Source organism: Malus domestica, chromosome 17 (assembly GCF_042453785.1).
Source record: "Malus domestica chromosome 17, GDT2T_hap1".
Lineage (NCBI taxonomy): Eukaryota > Viridiplantae > Streptophyta > Magnoliopsida > Rosales > Rosaceae > Malus > Malus domestica.
Genome location: NC_091677.1, coordinates 7,123,013 through 7,146,766, shown reverse-complemented (window position 1 = coordinate 7,146,766; position 23,754 = coordinate 7,123,013). Strand labels below are relative to the sequence as shown.

General features: G+C 37.5%; 2 protein-coding genes and 1 long non-coding RNA gene across 6 annotated transcripts; 1 reads left to right on the top strand and 2 right to left on the bottom strand.

Annotated features, from left to right (window-relative positions):
- Nucleotides 1-4,026: 4,026 nt before the first annotated feature.
- Nucleotides 4,027-8,268, bottom strand: LOC103404768 (G-type lectin S-receptor-like serine/threonine-protein kinase At4g03230). Of its 4 annotated transcripts, none has more exons than XM_029096985.2 (9): nt 7,995-8,220; nt 6,732-7,915; nt 6,100-6,594; nt 5,865-6,017; nt 5,559-5,770; nt 5,262-5,472; nt 4,913-5,150; nt 4,680-4,830; nt 4,027-4,592 (listed from the first exon to the last, which is right to left on the bottom strand). In XM_029096985.2, exons 2-9 carry the CDS (start codon nt 7,675-7,677, stop codon nt 4,278-4,280), a joined length of 2,721 nt encoding a protein of 906 aa, XP_028952818.2. In that variant the 5' UTR covers nt 7,678-7,915; nt 7,995-8,220; the 3' UTR covers nt 4,027-4,277. The 4 variants fall into 4 exon arrangements, with proteins under 4 accessions (XP_028952818.2, XP_070673662.1, XP_008341948.3 ...); XM_070817561.1 differs by having other exon boundaries at nt 5,559-5,767; nt 7,995-8,113; XM_008343726.4 differs by having other exon boundaries at nt 6,732-8,268.
- Nucleotides 8,269-15,368: 7,100 nt separating this feature from the next.
- LOC103425928 (zinc finger protein CONSTANS-LIKE 4-like) lies at nt 15,369-16,965 on the top strand. The gene is made up of 2 exons (XM_008364025.4): nt 15,369-16,158; nt 16,241-16,965. The coding sequence occupies exons 1-2, from the start codon at nt 15,640-15,642 to the stop codon at nt 16,448-16,450; spliced, it is 729 nt and encodes a 242-aa protein (XP_008362247.1). The 5' UTR covers nt 15,369-15,639; the 3' UTR covers nt 16,451-16,965.
- A 5,489-nt stretch (nt 16,966-22,454) lies between these two features.
- On the bottom strand, nt 22,455-23,386 carry LOC139193832 (uncharacterized). Its single transcript, XR_011578333.1, has 2 exons — nt 23,119-23,386; nt 22,455-22,769 (listed from the first exon to the last, which is right to left on the bottom strand). It is a non-coding gene; the product is annotated as an uncharacterized lncRNA (long non-coding RNA).
- Between the last annotated feature and the right edge of the window lie 368 nt (nt 23,387-23,754).

The window sequence follows — 23,754 nt, the reverse complement described above, 5'->3', positions numbered from 1 at the left end:
AGAGAAAGGATGGGGGAGAAGGACCAATGAAAAACAGAAGCAAGGAGGGGAAAGGAGAGAGGGGAGAATGAGGGGAACTGGATCCCCTTTCGACCCGGTTGTAATTTTGACCCGACTAGTCCATAATTTTCGATTCCGGCCACCGTTGACGACGGGACAGGTGTCAAAATCATCTTTACTTCGAACCCATTCATTCTCTATCCTATTCCCACTCGAAAAACTGACGAAATTGGAGTGATTTGAAGAGAAATCATATGGGGGGTGCGACAGGTTTGGCTTTGATTCTCCATAACCTAAAGCAATTTCCTTCAACCACTACCACCAATAGACTCCCCTCAACCTCAGGAACAAATCCCATGCATTGGTTGGGGCGTGGAGTTGTTTTGGAATCGAATCAAGAACACCCGAAATCAAGGGTTTCCAACGGTTCGTGGGCAATTTGAGGTATTTCCTGGCCAAATTGGACTTGGCCCCAGGTATGAAACTTTCTTCCCTCACTAAGATCTACTTTTCTGTAAAATTTGGTAATTTTTAAAAATAGTTGAATTTTTCGGCTAGTCGGAGTGGCCGACCGCCACCTGCGGCGGCGCGTGGTCAGTGGGCCGCCGATTTTATTTTATGCTAAATTGATATCTTGATCTCAGATTTGATATCCGTATGATGTGATTTGATTATTGTAAACCTAGTTTCATTATGGTGCATCACTGGATTATTATTTGAATTGATTATCCGACCGTTGGATCGATACTAAACTCTAATATGTGATAGTATGTAATATTTGAGGACATTAGGAACTTACGGATCGGGAATTTGACGTACGGATCTTCCCAAATTAAATTTTGAAGTTTGTGAAACTTAACGTTGACCGCCACTTAATTTTAGCGATTAGCGAAGATCCAACCATTGGATTGTAATGAAATTTTGGTATGTTGTTCTAGAAGCATAATGTGGACTTTGGGAAGTTACGGATCAGAAATCTGATAGGCGAATCTTCCGTTTTAGATTTCTAGGGTTGTGCACCCTACTCTCGACCTTGATCGACGGTTGGCTTTTTAGCCAAGTAGTTGAGCTCTTCTAGCGTATCGATTATCTTAGAGTGCAGTTGAGACTTCATGGAGCATGATGGGCATCCTGATGACGTGACTTCTTGATTAACGTGTGACTTGATTCGTGTACTAGTGGCATCGTATTATATTACACTTGTTTATTAAGTATGTTTCGATTGCGCATTGGGAACATTTATGAAATGTGATTTAACGTGCATGCTTGAAATGTGGTTTGTGTTGTATGATTGGCATGATGTGACGAAATGTGAGGGCTAGTAGTGGACCATTTAACCCATTGTCATAGGGTTTGTTGCTTCGAGACTTGTTTCCCATTGTATCATTGTTCCATTTCTTGTTTCATTGATCTTTTGTATCTTGAGCACTTGATTCACGTTTGGTTTCTTCAAGCCATTGATATGTTCCTTGGCCTTCCGCTCAGTTCCGTTGAGTGATCCGGAATTGAGTATTCGCTAGGGTTCCGCTGAGTGGTCTGGTTCCCTGCTCCGTCTGGATTCTATTAAGAGGTCTGAAATCCCTCGTGATCTGTAATTCCATTGAGTGGTCCGGAATCGTATCCAGCTTGGATTTCGTTGCGTGATTCGATATGCATTGTACTTCGCTATTCCTTTGAGTGGTCCGGAATCGTATCCATTCGGATTCTGTTGAGAGATCTGAAATCCCTTCTATTCCGCGATTCCGTTGAGTGGTCCGAAATCGTATAGGTTTGGATTCCGTTGAGTGGTCCGGAATCCCTTTTGGTGTCTTGGTTCCGTTGAGAGGTCCGGAACCCGATGTTGATGGATTTCATTGAGTGGTCCGAAATTGCATCATTTGACTTGTTGGTTCCTTGGATTTGATTTCAGTTTCAGAAATGTAGGCCTCAACCGAAATGTGTCGCTCTACCCCCGCATTTTGATGTATTGTATGTGTTATGGATTGTTATGATTATGAAGTGATGTTGGTTATGATGGTTGTCATTATGATTAGACTCGTTGACCTATGTGGCTAGAGATTATTAATGTATTTCGTTGAATGTTCCATGAGTTGTTGCATGCCTGATTTATGGCATTATGTCGAGACCTAGTGGTTTATGTGACGAATGCTCGAGTGTGGGGAATAGTGAGCTTGATCCCTGTTTAGGGTTCGTAGGCAGTCTAAAGAGGAGGTTAGAGGCAGCCATAAAGTATACGAAAAATTGCTATGCAAATCGATTCTCGAGTTGTAAATTGTCATATCCTGGAGGCGGGATATGTTTGAGATGCGGGTATTTGGTGATGTCACTTGTCGATCCTGGACGTATGTCAAGATCGGAGCGTGACAGGTGGTGTCTACATTGGAGGAATAGCTAACATCACTGAAATTCCTATAAGGACATTGTTGATCGATCAAATGGATACTCTTGCACACACAAAAGCCCCACATGGATACACCTTAAAGCTTCATTAGGCCGGCATGTTTCCCTTACCGATTCATCTAACACCCCCATTACTCTGCCTTCTTTCTATAACTTCCATGCCTAATGAAGTTTCAAACCCATCAGTCTGACATGACCATTTAGCTACTTGCACTGGAAGTAAAGAGCAAGAAAACTTTAGTACTTACCCATCTAGCAAGAGTTAGTGAACGGTCCAAAGCGACCAACATCAACATCTTTCTTTCCACTTACAATCTCCAACAACAACACTCTCCGCACTCTGATAACATGTAGTTACTGCATGAAATGGTGGTAGAAGTGAGCAACAGAAACATTTGCACAAGGTTTCACATGAATGATAACATTTGCTCTTTGTACTTACTATGTACCAACAACCCTATTGGTGTCTGCTTCGGTTTAGTTCATCCCAACATCCTCGCCATTCCAAAGTCTGAAATTTTGGGGTTCATTGCTCCATCCAACAGTATATTACTTGCTTTTAGGTCCCTGTGAATGATCTTCAATCCAGAAAACTTGTGGATATAAAGTACTCCTTGAGTAACGCCTTCTATAATTCGAAAGCGTTTGCCCCAATCCCATTTCGATTTTTCAGATGCATCTGATTGGACAAAACATGAAGTAGAATGAACAAAGGAAATCAAATGTGATGTCTTAGAAATCAACCGTATGAAACAATCAATGTTAGAAGTGGTGAGCATATATACCGAAATTTTTTGTCTAAACTTTGATTGGGTATGTACTAGTAGATCAAGATCATTTCCAGTACCACGTAGTTTTCCGGCAACGCAGGAGCCTAACAAGATTAGAGTGCTGGAGCTTGGCTATAAGCTTTTATTCATTCATGAACTCCTCATGTCCTTGTTCTGACTTCTTTGACAGCATTTTTATCGCTACTTCTTCATTTTCCGGCAAAATCCCCTGTAGAGGTCAAAAAATCCCAGGCAAAGAGAAATATTCCTTGACAATCAAACGTACAGGGAAAGTATTTAAGAAACTTACAACATAAATTATTGTATTTATTATCAAGAACACAGCGGAACTCTCACCTTGTAAATGGAGCCAAATCCTCCCTCCCTGAGTTTATTAGCTTCAGACAAGTTGTTTGTGGCAGCTCATATCATTAAGCTTCATGCTGCGCAAATATGTATCGAAGGGATAATCAAAGCTCTGCCACAGAGTGTCTTCTCCGAATCTCAGAACAAGATATCCAGTGTTCATCAGTGAACCAGTTGTGGCATTCACTATTCTCTAGTCCCACCATGGAATCCAACACCACGAGATTCCCATCACCGCGGAGCATGAAAAATCTCAGTGAATTAAGTGGGAATTCTCTGTTAGCAACCCATACCATCCGTGCCTTTGGGATTTTGTTGTACCATAAACCAAGGAGGTGTTTGGTAGAATTTTCAGGACTGAAGAAGAAGCCTAACGAAAAGGTCACCACGGGAGAAACCAGGGTCTGGTTTGTACCAATATATTTTCCGGGTACTAAATTTTCTTAGACGGAGAAAGGATAATGCCTCCCTTCTACCTCCTAATTCCACATTGAAATAATGAGACTGCTATTTATATCAACACATCTGAGATCACCAAATGTTTGGGAGCTCCAAAAGTTACAATAGATTGCTGTAATGTGTAGATATTACAGCACAGACAACATACACATAACCGGATTATAAGCAAAGAATACATTGAAGATGGCAAAAAGAAAAACATCATGAAAGTCAATGTTGATGCACTCGTCATAACATGATAACAACGTAAGATAAAGAGAAGGCGCACAGAAACTGCTTTGGCTACCGACCATCTTCTAAAGTGATGGTTAACTCATTGTTAGAAAATGTTTCTGGTTTGCTTGAGGAAGAAGGCGGGCTACTTCTAGAAGGGCACCGCCTAACAATAAAGGCGGGTTGTTTAGGGATTGGAATCGTTGCAGTTTCACTGCCTAGCATGAAAACTACTTGTGACATGGTTGGGCGATCACCCGGGTCTTCTTGTACACATAAGAGCCCTACGTTGACACATTTTAAGTACTCGTCCTGGTTGCAGCTTTGACGCAGTGTCTGCTCGAGTAAATCCAATGCCTTCTCTTCTTTCCACAAGTGCCATGCCTGGTGTATCAATTAACAAAATGTAAGGCGTAATATTTTGAGGATGATAATATACGATTTGGTGTATGAAATGTTTCAAGCACTCACATAGCCTAGAAGACTCAAAGATTTTTCCTGCTGAAAAAACCCGGTGTTCCTTTTCCCACTGATGACCTCAATTACAACTACACCGAAGCTGAAAACATCGGATTTTACTGAAAATAACCCATCTAATGCATACTCTGGAGACATATAGCCACTGCAATACAAGAAATATAAATTGATTTAGTGAACTCATATACTTGTGATGAAAAGGTTAAATAGCACATACTTGAACTTACTATGTTCCAACTACTCTGTTGGTGTTTGCTGAAGTTTCGTTGCCTCCGAAGATCCTAGCCAAACCAAAGTCAGAGATTTTGGGATTCATCTCCTCGCCCAGAAGAATGTTGCTGGTTTTCAGGTCTCTATGAATAATCCTTAACCTAGAATCTTGGTGAAGATAAAGCAGACCCCGGGCAATTCCCAAAATGATATTGAAGCGCATATCCCAGTTTAATGACACACATAGTTTTCGATCTTTGCATGGTATTATTTTCCATCCAAGAAGCATTACATGTTAGTTTCGGTCAATCAGTGTAGATAGGGATTTGCAAAAGAAAAATTCAAGAAATAAAATTAGAGGCTAACCAAATATGAATGAGTCCAAGCTTTTGTTAGCCATATATTCATAGACTAACATCTTTTCTTCTCCCTCGACACAATAGCCCAAAAGTTGAACCAGGTTTCGATGTTGGAGTTTGGCAATCAACAAAACCTCATTCTTGAATTCCTCTAAGCCTTGTCCCGAACAGCTTGAGAGCCTCTTGACCGCGATTTCTTGTCCCCCAGGAAGCTTACCCTGGTAGTACAATCCAGATAAAGTCCAGTGTTTACCAAAAACCAGTTGATTTAAACCGTGACATGTATCTAATAAAGGGATGGTACCTTGTAAACAGGGCCAAAGCCGCCTTGTCCAAGTTTGTTCGCATTGGAGAAGTAATCTGTAGCAACCAGTATACTTTCCAAATCAAAAAATGGTACATCAAAGCCTTCTGTATCATCATCTTTAAATCGGCCTGATTCGATAAAACTTTTAACTTTTCTCCCACTGTCATAAAAGTGAAGCACCGAATTCTTTTGAACGATTTCCCTGCCTTCTGAATCCAAACACTTAACTCCATCAAAATCCGAAAATTCATACTAATGAAGCTGTAAATAACGTAAATCATGTGGTGGATATATTCTAGTTACCTTGTCGCTTGACCCATCTTCTTCTCCATAAGTAAGCATAAACGAAGGTACTTGAGAGAATAGCCAGAACAGCTACACTTACAAAAGTTACTACAACTATTAGAGCCACGGTCTTTTTTCGTCGCTCGCCAGTTTTCTTACCGTCACCAACTTCTGCGAAAAATAGACAAGAAAAGGCAATCACTATCTTCTCAAATTAAAAAATTTGCAATCATACATTGTGTAAGTATGTTACCTTGAGTACAATTCAAAGTCAAGCTATCCCATTTATAGTCCGCGGTGCAGAGGCACCTTTTCGTCCCCTCTTTGGTAGTGTTACAAGTAGACCGGGGCCAGTCCCTGCAGTCTGTAGATGAAGAACAAAGTGGTTCCAATGGCGGATCCCAAGAAATTTCAACCTCATGTCTTCCTTTAAATGAGAAATCAGAACTGAATTCAGACAATTCAGCATTGCACTTGTTGATCACATGAAAGGGAGACGATTGATTGAGCTGTAGGAAATTTTGATTTCTGCAGTTATCTGCATTTTTGGCTTGGATGACAAATTTTTGTGTATCCGGATTGATGCTTGTGACTTTGTAGGTGCCACTGGGTGCCTCAAAGCTAACCTGGCCCGTGGCGGTGTTGCATTTGAAACTATAGTATGTAAGATCACCACATTTTGGTCCAGTGCTCAGGGGGTACGGGATCAGGTTTGTACCACAAGTGTCGCAATTCCTCGTTGTTGATTCTGCAAAAGTATAATTCATTGAAATTTAAAAACAGAGCAAATGTTTGGCTTGCATGATTGTCTACCAAAGAACATTTGGAACTGCTACATGAACATATAGCAATTCTAGGATTTTTGTATAAGAAGAATCATCGTACCTATATCTGAAACTGCCACACGAACCTGGAGGTTCTGGCCGCTGTCATACTCCTCCTGAAGATTTCTAACATCCTCTGACCAAATCCAGCATGTAGAACCATTACTCCCACCCCTTCGTGCAATGTCAACCTCCTCGTATGAATAAGCTTGGCACTGGCAGTTGTTAAGGCACTCTATTTTGCATTCCATCTCACTTTTGGCATTAAATTGCGAATCGGGGTTTCCCACCTTCATCATCTTTAAACTCAAGAACGCGTCGCTCACAGCATTGTTGCCGCAAATTGTTGATTTCCTGACACAACCAGCTGAATAATCTCCGTTGTTCCAATTATCCGGCGAAGTAGGCTTAAAACCAGGTAAGCACCTGCAAACCAAACCATTTTGGCTATTGCAACTCCCAAAATTACCGCATGTATTATACAGGCTGCAACCATCTCTAGGATCTGACCAGATCAAAGACCAAACCTTCTCATGATCCCACAACAGATACCGAATTTGGCCCGAAGAACTCATAACTAGTCTCGTTGCATTGTACAGAGATGACGTTAGATGTGGCAAAAAGTCATTACGGACCGGGGTAGAGGTGAAATTTGATAGCATGTAAAGAACTGCAGGAGACATCTCATCTGAACTAATGAAATTTCCGGAAACTTCGCTTTTCCAGTACCTCACCGATCTTTTCCAGATAACAAATTGGTTTGTTCCCTCTCGATCCTGCTGAAATGTGAAATTCCCAGTTGCAGGATCAACATTACTTGTCCATGAAGTAAGTACTAAATTTTCATTCATTTTCATGCCAGGAAGAAATGTGTCGGTTGGATTTTCAAAACTCTGCCAAAGAATTCGCCCTTGATCTTCATTGCTCACAACAACAAGATTCCCGGAGTCCATGAGCTTAGCAGCCCTGTCTGAAGATGATCTCTCAAGACTTGTAGACCAGTACATTTTACCGCCGGCATCCAAAACCTTAAGGTTTCCGTCTTCTGCAATACCAAAAGCACCATGAGCATCTGAAAGCGGCTTGTCCCTATTGGCAACCCACACAACGGTTTTCGGATTCGATCCATGGTACCATATTCCAACATATCTTCTACTCTGAGAGCTTCCATTAGGAGTAAAAAACCCGAGTTCGAATTTCTCTCCTGATGAAACTATAGTATCACCTTGATCATCACTAATCAAGCTGCCAAGTGTCATGGTATCTTTAGCAATGCAACACAGAAAACAAGTGCATAACAAGAAAGAGTAGAGAAAGAACATACAGAAGAACATGTGATTAGCAGACCAGCTAATGATGATTAACTTCCTGATCTTGCTTTGGATCACCATGATACAAGTACCTAAACTAGAACATTTGTCATAATTCTAGGAGGCATACGGTGGAAAAACTAATGATTTAAGTTAATTAGTGTCTGGCTCTAGATATTCACATGTCCTGATGCTGTTCTCCATATTCTCAAAAGTACCCCTAGATAGCTACATGTTACCTTTGCAAGCTGTGAGCAGTGTTCCAATAACTTATTGGTTGATTTGAGTGAAAATTTCTAAGGAGACTTCCATGCAATGGAGAGATTTTTCAATATGACAGGTAGATGGGATGGTACATCACGTTTATTTTACAAATTGTAGGATATGTGTACTAAAAAGTTAATAACTTAAAAAATGAAATTTCCCACCACTTCTATTAAAATACGTAGTGTACCACTTTTATTCCTGTCACAATTAAAAATTTCTCCATGCACTGGATATTATTTTGGCTGTATTTGAGACAATCACGTCCTGCCATATGAGAAAGTTAAAACGCCTTAACAACAAAAGATTTTCTTAGAATATCGACAATCCGGCACAACAACATCCCGATATAAGTAAGTATCTCCAAAATACAATGTTTTTGCTGTAACTGAGAGCACATTGCTACAGTAAAATATAATTTGAGTGGCTCTTAATCAGAGAGACCAGATTGAATTATTGGGAAAGCAAAACCAAAGTCAAGAAAGGAGGGTAAGAAAGATATTGTTTAATCTCCACTCATGTCATCTTCTTCTTTTTCTTTTGGCCCCCTTACCCACACTTTTTCTACCTCCTTTTGTGAGGAAGAATTCAAGACATGGGCTTACGCGGGTTTCTATGTATGAAATAGAAAAAGAAGGAATTTTTTTCGAGTGATTTGAAGTATTCGATGTTCTTGATGTTTGAATCGTTTTTATTTAAAAATATAAAAATTTAAATTTAAATATTAATACATTCGAGTCAAGGGCGAAGCTATACTAGAGCAAAGAGGGGCGGTTGCCCAACGGTCGTCCGAAATCCCCATGAAAATCGGGAATCCACCCTTCAAAACATGCAGTGGTTGATGCATTGAGGGGCAGGGGTCAACTAACCCCCCGAACTTTGGTAGACATTCATGGATACTTTGGGTGCTGACCTTCCGAACTTCAGTAAATATTCATGGATACCTTGGGTGCTGCTCTTTTGAAGATTAAAGTTACCTTCATACATGCCCTCCAACTGACTTCAGGTTTACCACGACTCGGTGAATGTCCATGGATACCTTGGGTGGTGCCCCTTGCATACATTAACAGGTGTGCAATATGTTTTTCCAAATGACTTTAGGTCTACCAAGACTCGATGAAATGGCGATACACATGCTATTTATGGTAAAAAAATAAAAAATTGCGCGCTACGCGCACTATTCTTACTAACCCTCATAATATTATTTCCTGAATCCGCTACTGTAAACATGTATGAAAAGTGTTCAACGAAATGCTTGAATGAAGGTTGTTGGCGTTGCTACTGTGCGCACTATATTCATTTTTCAGCTTGGTTATTTTAAAGTTTTAGGTCATATGTTGGACATAATTATTCCTCTTAAAATTCACTATAAATAATATACGAGTTTCAAAAAAAAATCCATAAAGTACTACAAACTTGTAATCATTGAACATTTTTCTCATACTATCATATTCACCAAAATATTAAGGAAAGTCTATCAATTTTTTATATATATTATATGTCAGAACTTTATGTCTTTTAAAACTTTACTCATCATACAATCTTATAATGGAATTATATTATAAGAAATTGTGTTTATATCCAACTTCAAATATTCCGGTTAATCTAAATCCTCATTCGAATATTTCGGATAGTCCAAATCCTTATTTGAACATTCCGGTTAGTAAAGATCCGAATAATTTGGATAGTTTCCATAAAGCGAAGTCATTTAGTTGAATGAAATATTGTCTAATTTCTCTGCACACCATGTACTTGGACCTCAAATGATTGTCAACATATTTCTAGAACTTTTTACCTTTATAAATTTTGTCCACTGACCTCGCTACTGGTTGGAGTATTCGATGCCCGGACCTAAGAATTTTTTATGGAAACAAACAATTGCCACTTTTTGGTTTTTCTCCCAATTATACTTTAATAATAATATGATGATAGAGACCCATGAAGACCAAAATCAACCTGCATTATTTTCTTGTTTACGTCTAGTTACACGTGTGAGAACGTGTTGAAAATTGAAACGTGAGAGACAGTTTGTTCCACATCAATGAGGGATAAATTTGCATATGTGCTTATATAGTCTTGAGTTACTCTTCATATTACCAATTGATTTTATGGTGGAACTTCAATTTCATCATGGTATAAGAGCAGATTGTCCTACGTGTGAAAGTCTAAGGGTCACACGTGCTCACGCATCACCCACTTGTTGTCCACGTGTAGGCTTGAAAATCAGCTACACGTGCGAAGCGTGTTGAGAGTTGAAATGTGAGAGACAATTTGTCCCACATCGGTGAGTTGTCAACTTAGCTATAGACTTATATGATCTTAAGCTACTCCCTATATTATCAATTGATTTTATAATGGAACCTAATTTAATCAATTATGCCACAAAAAGGTCAAGCTTTTGGAATTCATCCAAAACCTTTAATTTTGGGAAAAGAGAGAGAAACTTACTAGAGGGTTTTTTTTTCTTTTTTTCTTTTTTTTTAATTTGAGGATGCTCTCATTCCTGAAGACAATCCAAGTGCTCTGAAATTGCCAATGACAACGGTCGCAGCGCAACCAGTCAGCGGCAGCTACAGCCACATGTAAAACCTAACCTGAAATCCGTGAGAATTGAGAGGTTGATCTGATATATGAGAATTGGAAGTATTTGGCCAGCATTGGATTTAGCAAGTTTACGTACTTTGAATGATGATGAGATCTGAAATTGTTTTTGGAATATGTATGCCGACATTATATAATTCATAATATAATACCTGAATAAGTAAAGATATGATTGATGAGAGAGAGAGTATGTGGTTACTCCAACTGCTATTTCGTGATTTTCCTTATTCATAGCTTCTTTCATTTCAAGTAAGTAAACATGTTATCGAATTTAACATCTTTTATTTTAGTACAAAGTGGCATTAGGACAAGAGGGGTAAATCATAAAACGATTCTCGAGTGGAGGATAAGTTTTCTGAACAAAAAATTTAGCCAATTTAATAACTATTTTACTACGCATTATTTATCTAAGATCATGCAATGTCATGTAGTGCAATCCCATGACAACTATATAATGGACGAATGATGTATTATTTACGTCCACGACAAATATATATATTGGTAATGCCACAGAGACAATATATTAATTGTAAGAGAGTTTCTTTCTCTGTTGGCAACCCATACCAGATACCACTGTCCTCGGACTCATCTTGCGGTTCCATATGCCAACATATATATCTGCTACCAGCGCCAGCGCTTCCTGTAGGTGAAGCTGAAGGGGGTAAAGAATCCAAGTTCAAATTTTCCTTTGGCTGAAACAGAAGTTTCTGATCCAGCGCTGATTGGATTCTCATATGTTAGTGTATCCCTAGCAGGGCAAAACAGCAGCAGTATTGCATACGCCAAGAAACGGGAGATAGCGTGCGATTTGCAAACCATGTTACCATGCATGCAGCTTGTTCTTCCGATCATGATCTTTGTCATCAGTATTTATTTAGCTTTCTTTAACACTGCTACTTCAGTTCCACAAGCCATTTTCCTGTATGATAAGCGCATTATTTCATGTATTGTCATGTCAATTATCTCTAGATTTTATTAAAGAATGGTTCTTAAAAGAGCCTTATTATTATTATTATTATTATTATTATTATTATTATTATTATTATTTTACTTTCAGCCAATTTGCGAACTTGGGACGTTTTTTATGATAAATCAACTTTCTGAAGGTGTTTGATGCAAGGCCAACTCAAGAAGGAAGCTAAGATGTGAAGGATTGTTGTGTCCAAATTTCATATTTTTTTAACGGACCCAAACGTTTCAATTTTGCAAATCAATCCCGTGAAAGTTAAATTCTCAACAGAACTATGCAGTTGTGGGAGAATGAAGATTTAAAGGCTTCTCCGATTTTTCAAATGTCGTGCCATATATGCTTGGTAATCTAAGAGATTGGTCTCCAAGTTTTGTATTTTTACAGAATTTTCTAGATAGTGGAAAGGCCCCAATTTGGGATGCAAAGTGTGATGTGTTTATCAAGTCAAGAAGAATTCTTTCCTTGTTTGTGGTCGATTTTGTTTCTTTTTATGAGAGTTTTTAGCCGACTTTTTAGAGTTTTTCTATTATAAATAAAGTGTTCTAATTAAGCTCTCTACATGTCACCATAAGCATAAATTCGTCCAAAAGAAAGAGAGGTCTTTTTTTTTTTTTTTGTCAATTAAGAAAGAGCTTAGGAGCACACCATCGTTGACCTTTATTGTTATTATTATGATATGCATAACTAAACACCTTTGCAAGGGCATGAAGAAACCCTAATATGATGATTTAGTTTTCCAATTTTGCCTATTTTGCGATTGCCCTTTGATATTGGATTCTTAATCACCGTGTTTATAAACTTGATTAATGATGTTTGGCTACCATCTAGGTTTTTAATTGAGGTCCTTTGATGCAAATTTGACCAAATACTATAACTTATTAGAGCATAATACATTTACGTTTAAGCGTAGAAGTACATAATAGACCTACATATGGCTGACATTAACCCCGCTTAGTATGCAATTCGATTAACAGTTACATAATCGATTTATTTCATTTATTTATCGAAAATGATGTTCTTACAATTTATTTGTATCATTTTTCTAATAGAGATGAGACCCACATATGTTGTTGGACCTTATCTCTATTAGAGAGAAGATACAAAAAATGATATAAATTGATGATAAATGTAGTACTCTGCTTTCAACTGTGCGCACCAATTTAACTCTGAAAAGGAAATTAGGGATCTAGGCTGAGAACATTTTCAATCATTGATCATCAATAGGGTAATTCACAGTTTCAAAATGGCGTTAGTGAAATGGAAGTATTTATTGGTGCTGGATTCGATTATTGATGCTGGTGAATCGCATGATGTTAGATAAGGAAAAACTAAAATATCTCTATCAGTCTTTCCGACATCTAGAATGATGACCTATCGTGGCAAGCCACCATGTGTTCCCCTTTTCTAAAGAAAAAAAAGAAGAAGAAAAAACTGAAAGTATTTACCGGTGGAACTCTGGGTTTAGCATTGAGATTTGGTTGCCGCAGATAACGCCGTCCAGTTGTTTTGGGAAAAGGAAGTGTGCAAATCTGCTTTGGGCTTTGGGCTTGGCCCAGCATTTTTTTACTAGCTAAGTCACTTGTGATTTGTAAGCACACACACTTGAAAACCGTTACTCATTAGTTACTAGATGGACGTCCCTTTGGGGGCATCCGATAAGAAATTGATGGACCTTAGACCAACGGCTGAGAAAGAGCCACGTAGCAGCAAACACAATTACCAAAAGACTAGTATAAAGACTGTGTGTGCTCCCTCGTTTTTGTTATTTTTTTCCCGAAGTTTTAAATAATTTATTTTCAAAGATAGTGGGCAGCTTATTTATAGTTGATTTCTATTTTTGTTTATTACAAAATAAAAATATAAATAAAAAACATCTTTCTATATTATTATTTTAATATTAAAATATTTAATAAACGCGTATGGGAAGACTCAAGACTCCAGGAATTGGAGAACAAGATTCGGAGCCGCGAAATGCAAGGCTGAAAATCGAACGAGCCCGGGCCCACAGTACACGTAATTGATGATCAAATCCGTTTGCAGGTGCAGACCCACGTGGTCCGTTGGCTCAAATTCCGCCACGTAAGCCACATTACAATCTCCCTTGCACTGAAATATGCCACCTGGACGACATTTTCCGCCAGATTTTTAAAAATATCCTCGCAAGTCTGCACCACCAACCAAGGAGGCAATAGACTGAAGGCCCCTAGATATATACGATAGTTTTTTCAATGTAATCGTCACACAGAATCATATATCATATGTTGTTTTACAAATAGTAGGATATGTGTGATAAAAAGTTAATAATTTAAAAAATAAAATTTATCACTACTTACATAAAAACACAGAATGTACCACTCGTGTTTCCGTGGTAACTAAAAATTTCTCGATATATAGACCACACATAGCTTTTGTTCCCTGACGAGCCGACACCTGGCGCCGCGGAGCACCACAGCCTCCGTCTTTGGTCCTCCTCCCTTTGAAACCCTTGGACTATTTTGGTGCTATCCTCACACGCCACCCAAAGAATTTCTGCACCGTTTTCTACTTGGAAATGACCTCCGTGCCCTTTGTTACTTGGTCCGATTTCATCGTCAGTAAAAAAATTTCTTTCTTTAAAATATGATATTACCTACGTATGGTCTTAGCATTAGAATGAATTAGTAATAATATTGTTTAAACTCGTATTTAGTGAGAATCGAATTTAAAATATCTCAATACAAATAAAGAGAAATACTATTAAACCGTAATATATGCAATCAACTACAAATAACAGGTACGGGCAAAAGTAGTACAAAAATAGATTGTTATATTTATTGCTCTATAGAACATTTTATATTATAAATCACTATATAAAGATCGTATCTGCAAAATATCAATTAAATTTAATGTCTTTTGGTAAAAGCATTACCAAGGTTCTAAAAAAGACTAGGCGTTAGTCATACGAGGAGCTGAGGCGTAGCGCCTAGGCAGACTAGGCAGATTTAAGTAAATCTATTATTATTTCGTGTAAATAAATGTCAATTTATACTTAAAATATATATAATTTCATTATAAACTACAAAATAGAATAACATATATATTGTGAAGTATTAGAACATAATAAAAATATGGGAAACATATGCATATAATGTGTATTTATTTAAGTATTCAACAAATTTCTTACCGTTTATTGAAAAAAAAAATACAAAATGAAATTTATCTATTTTCTGTCTAAATGAGTCACAACCTAGGCGGGTGCCTAGAAGGTCTAGGCAGGCATCTTAGCATGTCTAGACGTCAATTTTTAATTTTCAAACGCCTAGGCATTAATCGGGATGATGGTCAACCGCCTAGCGCCTAGACAAGGCCTAGGCGGGAATTTTTAGAACAATGAGCATTGCTAACCGTCTATGTATTTGTTAAAATAATTGACTTAACGACCTTAATTTTAATTTATCTTTTACAAAAAATAATCTTTATACAGTGATTCATAATACAAACAGATGTGATTATAAACATAAAACCTTGTACTAATTAAATAAGAGTTCCTATTTAATCATGAGTAGCAAAGTGGTTGCTCTTGAAATTAAATTATTTAAGTAGTTGATGTGTCAAAAACATGTTCAAGAATGGTAAAATCGTAAATGAAATAAAAAAGCAGGGTTGTTGCTATAAATAACTGCAAGTGGCCAATTCTTTTCTTTTCCCTTCTTTCCCATCCCATCCCATCCCGAACTTGCAGAAGAGAGAGAATAATTTTTTCCGAGAAAACACAAAGAAGCTGCGAGAAAAGAAATTTCCAGAAACTGAAGGCGGACTCTGCGTCCTTTGCAATCAAGAGAGAGATGAAGAACTGCGAGCTCTGCCGGCTTCCCGCTAGAATCTTCTGCGAATCGGACCAGGCGATGCTGTGCTGGGACTGCGACGCCAAGGTCCACGGCGCCAATTTTCTGGTGGCTCGCCACTCCAGGAGCCTCCTCTGCCACGGGTGCCAATCGCCGACGCCGTGGAATGCCTCCGGCGAAAAGCTCGGCCACACTTTTTCGGTTTGCGAGAGCTGCGTTGTACGAGACGGAAGCAGAGACGAGGAGGAGGAGGAGGTGAGCCAGGACGGTAATGATGATGAATTCGATTCCGACAACGATGAGATTGAGGACGACGATGACGCCGATGATGATGAGGGCGGAGATAATCAGGTGGTGCCGTTGTCTTCGACGGCGACGCCGCCTCCGCCGACTTCGAGCGCATCGAGCAGCGAGCAGTCTGCGACTGCGTCCAACAATGGCGATGGAGATAGTTCCGAAGACGCCACCGCCGTTTCGTTGAAGCGATTCAGAGAAACCGCGTCGGATCTTCGCTCTCAGGTACGTTACTTCTCTGTTTCCGTTGATTTCAGAATCGTCTTTCATTTTTCAACTGCTAAGATTCGTGCGTTTTACATCACAGGTCGACGACCTCGACCGTTCATGTCCTCACCGGAGGTGTGGCTCGGCTAAGGCAGCTCGAGCGGGTCGGACCGAACCCGACGACGGAGCGACTTCGGTTGACTCATCGAGACCTCGAAAAGACCGGAGGATCGATCTAAACCGGCCGGGTTCCCTGTCCTCGCCCGTTATTGAGTCCACGAGGAGATTTCGCCGGCAAGACAATCCGTAAAATTTAATGAAGGATCTGAAGCCGTCGATTTTTACGCTTTGGAGGCTTGTAGCCGTCTGATGTGGGGATGATGGATAATTCTTTTTACTTACAACAGTCTCAACTCAGCGGTTCCTGATTAGATCCGTAGTTAATTTCGTATTAGTCACGCAATTTGTTTAAATTTTTTCTTTTTATTTTACTAATTTAAATTTCCGATTCTTCATGTTTACGTCGTGCCATTATTTTGTAAAAATACTATTTTGTAATGGGGTGTGATTACTTCTCATATACCTTTTTAATTTTTGGTCGTCAGATCAGATGAATTGAAGAAGATCAACGGACTGAAAGTATTAAGGGACGTGTGAGAAGTAAAATTGAGTGTGTGGATAGCACATCCTTCTGTAATTTGCAAGATTAGCCATTTCCTTTTTCTTTCTCTTTCTTGTATTGAAGTACCTTATTATGTTTTCCCTTTTTAAGTAGGGTTGGATGATTTTAGTCCGGCCGTTAATCCGAATTATTAATCGAGTAAATCTTTGTTCGTGGACGATCCGGCTCGAACACGGATGGTCTGTATTAATAATCTGATAACATAACTTACTAGAATATTTTGACGGTGAATTTATTTAGACGTGTTTCTGGAAGGAATAGATTTTGGACCCGGCTTCTCTACCTTTCCACTTTTCATACTCTTATCTTTTTTTTATTTTGTGCGGTTATGATTAAGGCATATCAATATTTTATATTGATTTTTTTAAAGAGATAATAAGACAAAAAAATAATAGTAATAGAAAATGTTAATGTGACTTAATCGTCACCGTATAAATAGGAGGGGATGGGGGTGTATGGGAAGTGAGAGGGCAGAGAAGCCAGGTCTATAGATTTTAGTACTGGTTTGTTATTGAGATGATTTAAAAAAAAAGTGGGTATAAAAAAAAAACTTAGTTCAAAAAGGTGTTTGGTAAACACTTCAACACAGCTTTTTTCATAATTTTTTGTGAAAAAAACTGAAAACGTAAAGCAACAAAAATGTATTTATTCTCATAACACAACAGAAACAGTTTTTTTTTTTCAAAACACAGCAATACCAAACGAGCATTTATTGTGATAAAATAGCACGGCGCCAGTAGAAGGGAGCACATGATGTGTGGTGGAGATGAAACGACCGAGTCCTCAGAGGAGTGGAGTTGATGGATTGAAGGTGGCGTGAAGGGTCGTGGCAGTTGTCAGAAAATGCCATGGCCAATTTCTGTGGCACGCAAGTAAACCCTAGTCCATACATCAAGTCATCGTTCAACACACTAGATTGGGACTTCTTTGTGCTGTGATTTGTTTGTCCTTTGAACACATTGTGTTGTGATTTAAAGCCAACGTTGTGTCATGACCCATGATAACCTCCCGCACGTCACAAGCACCACACGTGTTGGAGAATTCTCACCGTCGATATATTATTGGTGTTGAAATTACGATCAGTTAAATTTAACCGTTCAAATGTTTGTATCATATCATTATCAAATTCTAATTTTTTGTGCATATTGACAATCAAGCAAATTTTGATCAATCGTGTCGTAGGTATCATATGCACCAACAGCCAAGGCGTAGCAGCTGTTCTCCAAATTCTCAACCTTTGATTAATATCCTAGACATTTTCATGCACCCTTATGTAGGAGCAACCAAATTACATCACTCTAAGACAAGTTCTACAAAAATTTGGGACATGTCATATTTATCTAACTCACATGATACGAAGCTACTCTAATCAAACAACTCTAAACTACCACAGTTTCTATTCTCCTGTAAAATAGGAGAGAAGGGGAGTTGATATTGACTGGTTTTTACAAGATGGTGGGTTTTAGCAACAATATTGCTTAAGCATGAGAGTATAAGACACCCTCCCATCCCATGTCATAACTTTATTTGTTAGTAGGTCGAAGGTTACGTACTTTACTTTAATTTGTTCTAATCATAGTGGTTAACATTGGTTTGGATATCTGTGTATGTTTGTTTATTCTTTTCTCTCAACAAATATCTAGCTTAAGACCTTAAACAAAGTTGATTAACGAAGAACATGAGATTAGCATCTTATCCGTTATCTTTATTTGTTGATTAATGTAAGGTCCATGGTCGGCCATCAAATCATTAATCAGAGATTATCATAAAATAATACGAATAAATCTCCCACGTAACCAGGTTGTGGTTGAGAGAGGCTCTCAGCAGACACCACAAGTTCATCACCCAATCATATGTTCTTAATTTACTTAATCACTTTGTTTTGGTACGTTTTTAAGGGTTGTTAATTGTTCAGAAAGAATAATAATAACCTTTGCAAATTACCATGCGAGAAATGTTAAGAAAACTTTTTCAAAATGAGATTCTATGTAAACTCTCTGTTATTTATATTTTTGGCACACTGTTTTATAATGTTAACACGAAAATTAACGTTAAATTGTGACAAATAATCCTTAAAAAATCTCATTTTAAAGGAGTCTCTTTAGCATTTTTTTTTAGAAAAACTAACGAAAAGTCCAAATAAACTTCTTTTTTAATGAAAACCATGTTTAAAGGTATAATGAATGGTGACAGTAAAAGTTAAAAATGTGATTTTTCGTTAAAAGGAAACAGTACGTTGAGTGTTTTGTTAAAACTGTTTTTTTTTTTTTTTTTTTTTGGTATTTCGCACAAAGGATCTGAACTCGATCGAGTAGTTTGGTTCTTGTGGTGCATATTAATTTGTTTTAAAGTTTTTAGGGTTTGAATGGTTGTGTGTGTGTGGTGGTGGTTTGCAGTTGTACTTTCCTGAAAATTCTAAACCACCAGGAAGATATTGTACTACGAGTTTGCTACTAGCCAAAGCAAAAGCATGGTAGGTGCTTTTATTTATCTTAGGTTTTTCTACCGACCATGACTTGATGAAATATGACACCATGATGGTGACAAATGAAGCTTTATGTTCCTGGCACTTGGAGTGACAAAAGGATTGTGTTTCATCCCATTCTTTGTAAAATGTTATTTAAACTGGAGGATAAATGATACTAGCATGGACGATTATCAGTCATTCATTGAAGGAAATTTTTAGTAAGAGAGCCTGATCGGCCAGCTGGTTCGGTCATTCTCACAAAGAATGGGCTTGTATGCATTGAAGGAGTTGACGGTACCTATAGTGGATTCGATTTTTTGTGAGAGTGCACAACTATTTAACTAATCAGACAATCATATCAAAGGTTTTCTCAATTGACAGATTGTGGAATTTACATTCATTAATGATTAACAATCACTAAACATGTGCTTGGGCAACTGTAATGTAAGAAGCCAATCAATGTTCTAGCTAAATTACAAACATAAACATTTCTGAAAAATGTTTTCTATAAACTTCCTCCTTTTTTTTTTCTATTACAAACAATATTTCTACCATAAACTAGACTAAGGATAGAGGCATTCAGAAAATTCAAACCCTTGATGCAGTTGGTTGACGAGAGAAATCATATCCACAGATACAATCGATCACTTGCAGATAAACTTCCTCAATTAGAATATTACTCTCACATGATTTTGGGTGAAATGTTTGTTTCCTTTCCCACCTTGAACGATGGAGGTTGATCTAAATTTTCACTTGGTTTCTGGCCACCCAAATTGGCAGAGGGGATATTTAAGAGAACAAACCAACCGCAGAAAGTATGCTGTTTACGAAAGGAGCTTTGTACTGAATCAGTACACTTGCATTATGCTTGCCCTTTTGAGCTTGCAGACAGAAACTTAATAGTGCCATGGTATAATAGCAACCACTAAGTTGGTATCCAAAATTAAATGGATCAATAGGAACCGTTGATCTTAAACACTATGAGTGTGACATTGATGGCAAATAAGCATAATAAACACATTGTAATCTGCTCAATTATTCGGGTAGTTATTTTTCTAAAATACACATGTCATGTTGAAATTCGTTGAAATATTAGGTTTTTCTATAATACAGAAGTGTTTAAAATGCTGGATTAAAATTGTAATAGTTCAACCAAGCAAAATCAATTGTCTAATGGATCAGTGCAACTCATGCACTGGTGCTTTTATCTGATTTTAACGGAATATTCTTGTATACAACTGGATATTATATCCTCAACTTTCAGTCATTATCGGAGGTGGATATAATAGTACAAATTTGTAAATTTTATAAACCGTAGATAGATATATTGCCCAATTAGAGATGATTATGCTTCCACCAAAAGTGCTTCTATTAGAAGCATGTCAAATTTTTAATAAAAATATAAGTACTTCTTGAAAAAGCAATTGAAGTACTTCATGAAAGAAACACACAGCAAATGCTTCTATCCAAAAAATATTTCAAGTGCTTCTTTTAACTCAAAAATATTTTAATTATTTTAGAAGTAGTTTCAAACATGACGTATGTTAGGTCATATAATGAGTAAATAATTGAGAGGGATCATCTGATCTCAACTCTAGTCGGAATCGAGACTTTTATGTCAACCAAAATATTTTATTTAGTACCAATCCGAGGATTATTCAATCTTAATTCTATCCTTAATCCTTTGCAACTCGGAAGAGACACAACACAGCGTTTCTTTTTCTGTAAAATATCCATTATTTGTTTAATACATAAAACCAGCAGGTGCTAGCCAGGCACTATGCGGAAAAGCACTTGTACCTAGAAGTCGAATTAAAGTTTTGTGGCTGTGATCATAGAGTTGGGATTAGAATCCTATCTGTATCCTCTTTGTAGGAATCGAAATGAACAAGCAATTGTATCTGTTCATCATATATTGTGATGTCAGAAATTATTTTGAATTTTTTTATTTAAGTACAAACAGTACTTAACGAAAACTGACCGCACGATGTACGATAAACAAACACGATTAATTGATTATCCAGATCCCTACAAAGAAGATCCAAAGAAGATCATCATCCATAGAGTTGGGGTGTATAAAGTGCCCTAGTACCTCAAGGACATACAACCCACCATTGTTTTACCTCATACACACTTCTCTTAATTTTCGACTATCGAATCGAATGAATTGAAAAAAATCAAATGACAAAAATTAACAAGAAGTGTTGGAGATAAACATGAATGTGTGGAGAACACTACCCTACTTTTAACAAAGCCATTGAACTTATTAGTATGAATAATACTTGGCTACTCATATTTGAGTAGGAGTTCCTACTCATATTTGAGTAACAACTCCTACTCAAAATTCTTAGTGTTTTAATCACAGAACTTTGTTCTTATGATCAGAACCATTCATACTATGAATCATACTGTAAATATCATCTCTACAAAAATAAATTAAAACTAAGATCGTTTAGTCAATCTATTATAGCAAATACAGAGACGGTTCGTAATGCTTGTACCAATACCGTTCATTTGTTTTTAAATAGTTTGATGACTAAATTACCTTACTTTTAATTGATTTTTTGCATTGCGACTTTTAATATTCTATTCCGATTTGCCGCAAGACTTTTTAATGAAAAGGACTTGGGTCCTCAAAGATTGAGTAGAAACTCCTACTTAAAATACATTGTAAACTATTCACAGAACTTCATGCTTATAATCAGAACTGTTATATTATAAGTCACTATATAAAAGATCATCTCTACAAAATTTATATTATATGTCACCATATATAGATCATCTCTACAAAAAAAACTCCCTAAAACTAGAGCATTTAGTCGTTGAATTGTATAAAAACAGATGGACGGATTCGATAAAAACATTACTAACTGTCAATTTATTTATTACAATTGATTACAATTGACTAAACGATTTTAGTTTTAATTAACTTTTCACAAAGAATCTTTACAAAATTATTTATAATATAAAAAGTTCTGATTACCAAGAGAAAATGAGCAAATTGGCATGGTTTAAAGGATTGGAGGGGCTCATAACAAATTAAAAGTCGAGTGGACAAATTGAAAATAGGTCATAAGTTGCACAGTGAAATGTTTCCCAGCGAGACCAAAGAACACAAAAGGAAATTAGAAGACAATTGCATTGCAAGAAAATTGGCGAAACGAAATGAAGTTCCCTTCCCATTAAGCATGTTGTTTATTCACACAAAAAACAAATTTTCAGACAATAACTAGTCAAGATAAGATTATATTCAACTGTGGAGGACCCCAAATATGTGTTCTGGAAGAAAAACTACGAGTACAGCGAATTAATTTCCAAGTGAAACTATATTACCTAACTTTTGAGGCGGTTTACGAGAGGCTGATGGGTTCACCACACAGTTCCTCCAACTCACTCTCTAGAATTTTCAATAAATGAGCTTTGGTCCTCCTATAAACCCACGCTTGAGAACTCCGATCCCAGTCAAATCTCTGAGGACCACTGCATCAAGAATATAAATCTTTTAGCAGAACGAAAGAAAAATTAATAAGTCGTGAAAACAGTGAGGATTAAACGCAACCGTGAATGTCTAACACTTTACACAAGATAGATGCAGGAGTAGGCGAATAAGCACGAAAATGTGTATCATGGTTTTACAATATCAGTACAAGGACTTATCACGATGGTGAGTACGTGAGAATACGTGTACATCACACTTGACATGGCATTCTACATGAAAGAGATGGGCAGTATAGTAAATCATTCCAATTCTGTAAACACAAGGCTCGAAATGACAATGAATGTAAATTAGCTTCCATAAGGACATGTCAATGGCCACCAGATTGGAAACCTGATATACATCAACGACGTGCCAAGAATAATGGGCACATGCATGATGCATGATGGTAACTTGGCGAGAGCTACATCTGAAAATTGAGCACATGGATTTCCGAGATTGATTACATATAAACATGTGCTCCAACGGATTGGATTCCCCATATAGAAGATGCGTAAAAAATAAAGATCCTCCGCCCCATTAAACTCTCTTCCTTTCATGAGTTTAAGGGCATCAAGACATTCTCCGTAAACTCTTTGCTATTCATATTTTTTGCATAATATTTTATAATATTAATACGAAAATTAACATTAAACTGTGATAGAGAATCCTTAAAAAATATCATTTTGAAAGAGTCTTGTTAGCATTTCGATCTAAACTCGATCGAGTAGTTTGGTTCTTGTGGTGGATATTAATTTGTTTTAAAGTTTTTAGGGTTTGAATGGTTGTGTGTGTGTGGTGGTGGTTTGCAGTTGTACTTTCCTGAAAATTCTAAACCACCAGGAAGATGTTGTACTACGAGTTTGCTGCTAGCCAAAGCAAAGGACTTGGATTGTCTGCCCTCCTATTTCGGTGCCCTTCCCGTGCCCTCCTGTTTTGTGTGGTCACGGTTAAGCCACGTCAATATTTTATATTATTTTTTTATAAAAA

Coding starts and splice junctions, on each gene's coding strand:
- LOC103404768 (XM_008343726.4), bottom strand. CDS start 8,061: ATGGTGATCCAAAGCAAGATCAGGAAGTTAATCATCATTAGCTGGTCT. Junction 5,771..5,864: donor AAGATGGGTCAAGCGACAAG/GTAACTAGAATA, acceptor GTTTGGATTCAG/AAGGCAGGGAAATCGTTCAA. Junction 4,831..4,912: donor AACAGAGTAGTTGGAACATA/GTAAGTTCAAGT, acceptor CTTGTATTGCAG/TGGCTATATGTCTCCAGAGT.
- LOC103425928 (XM_008364025.4), top strand. CDS start 15,640: ATGAAGAACTGCGAGCTCTGCCGGCTTCCCGCTAGAATCTTCTGCGAA. Junction 16,159..16,240: donor CGTCGGATCTTCGCTCTCAG/GTACGTTACTTC, acceptor TTTACATCACAG/GTCGACGACCTCGACCGTTC.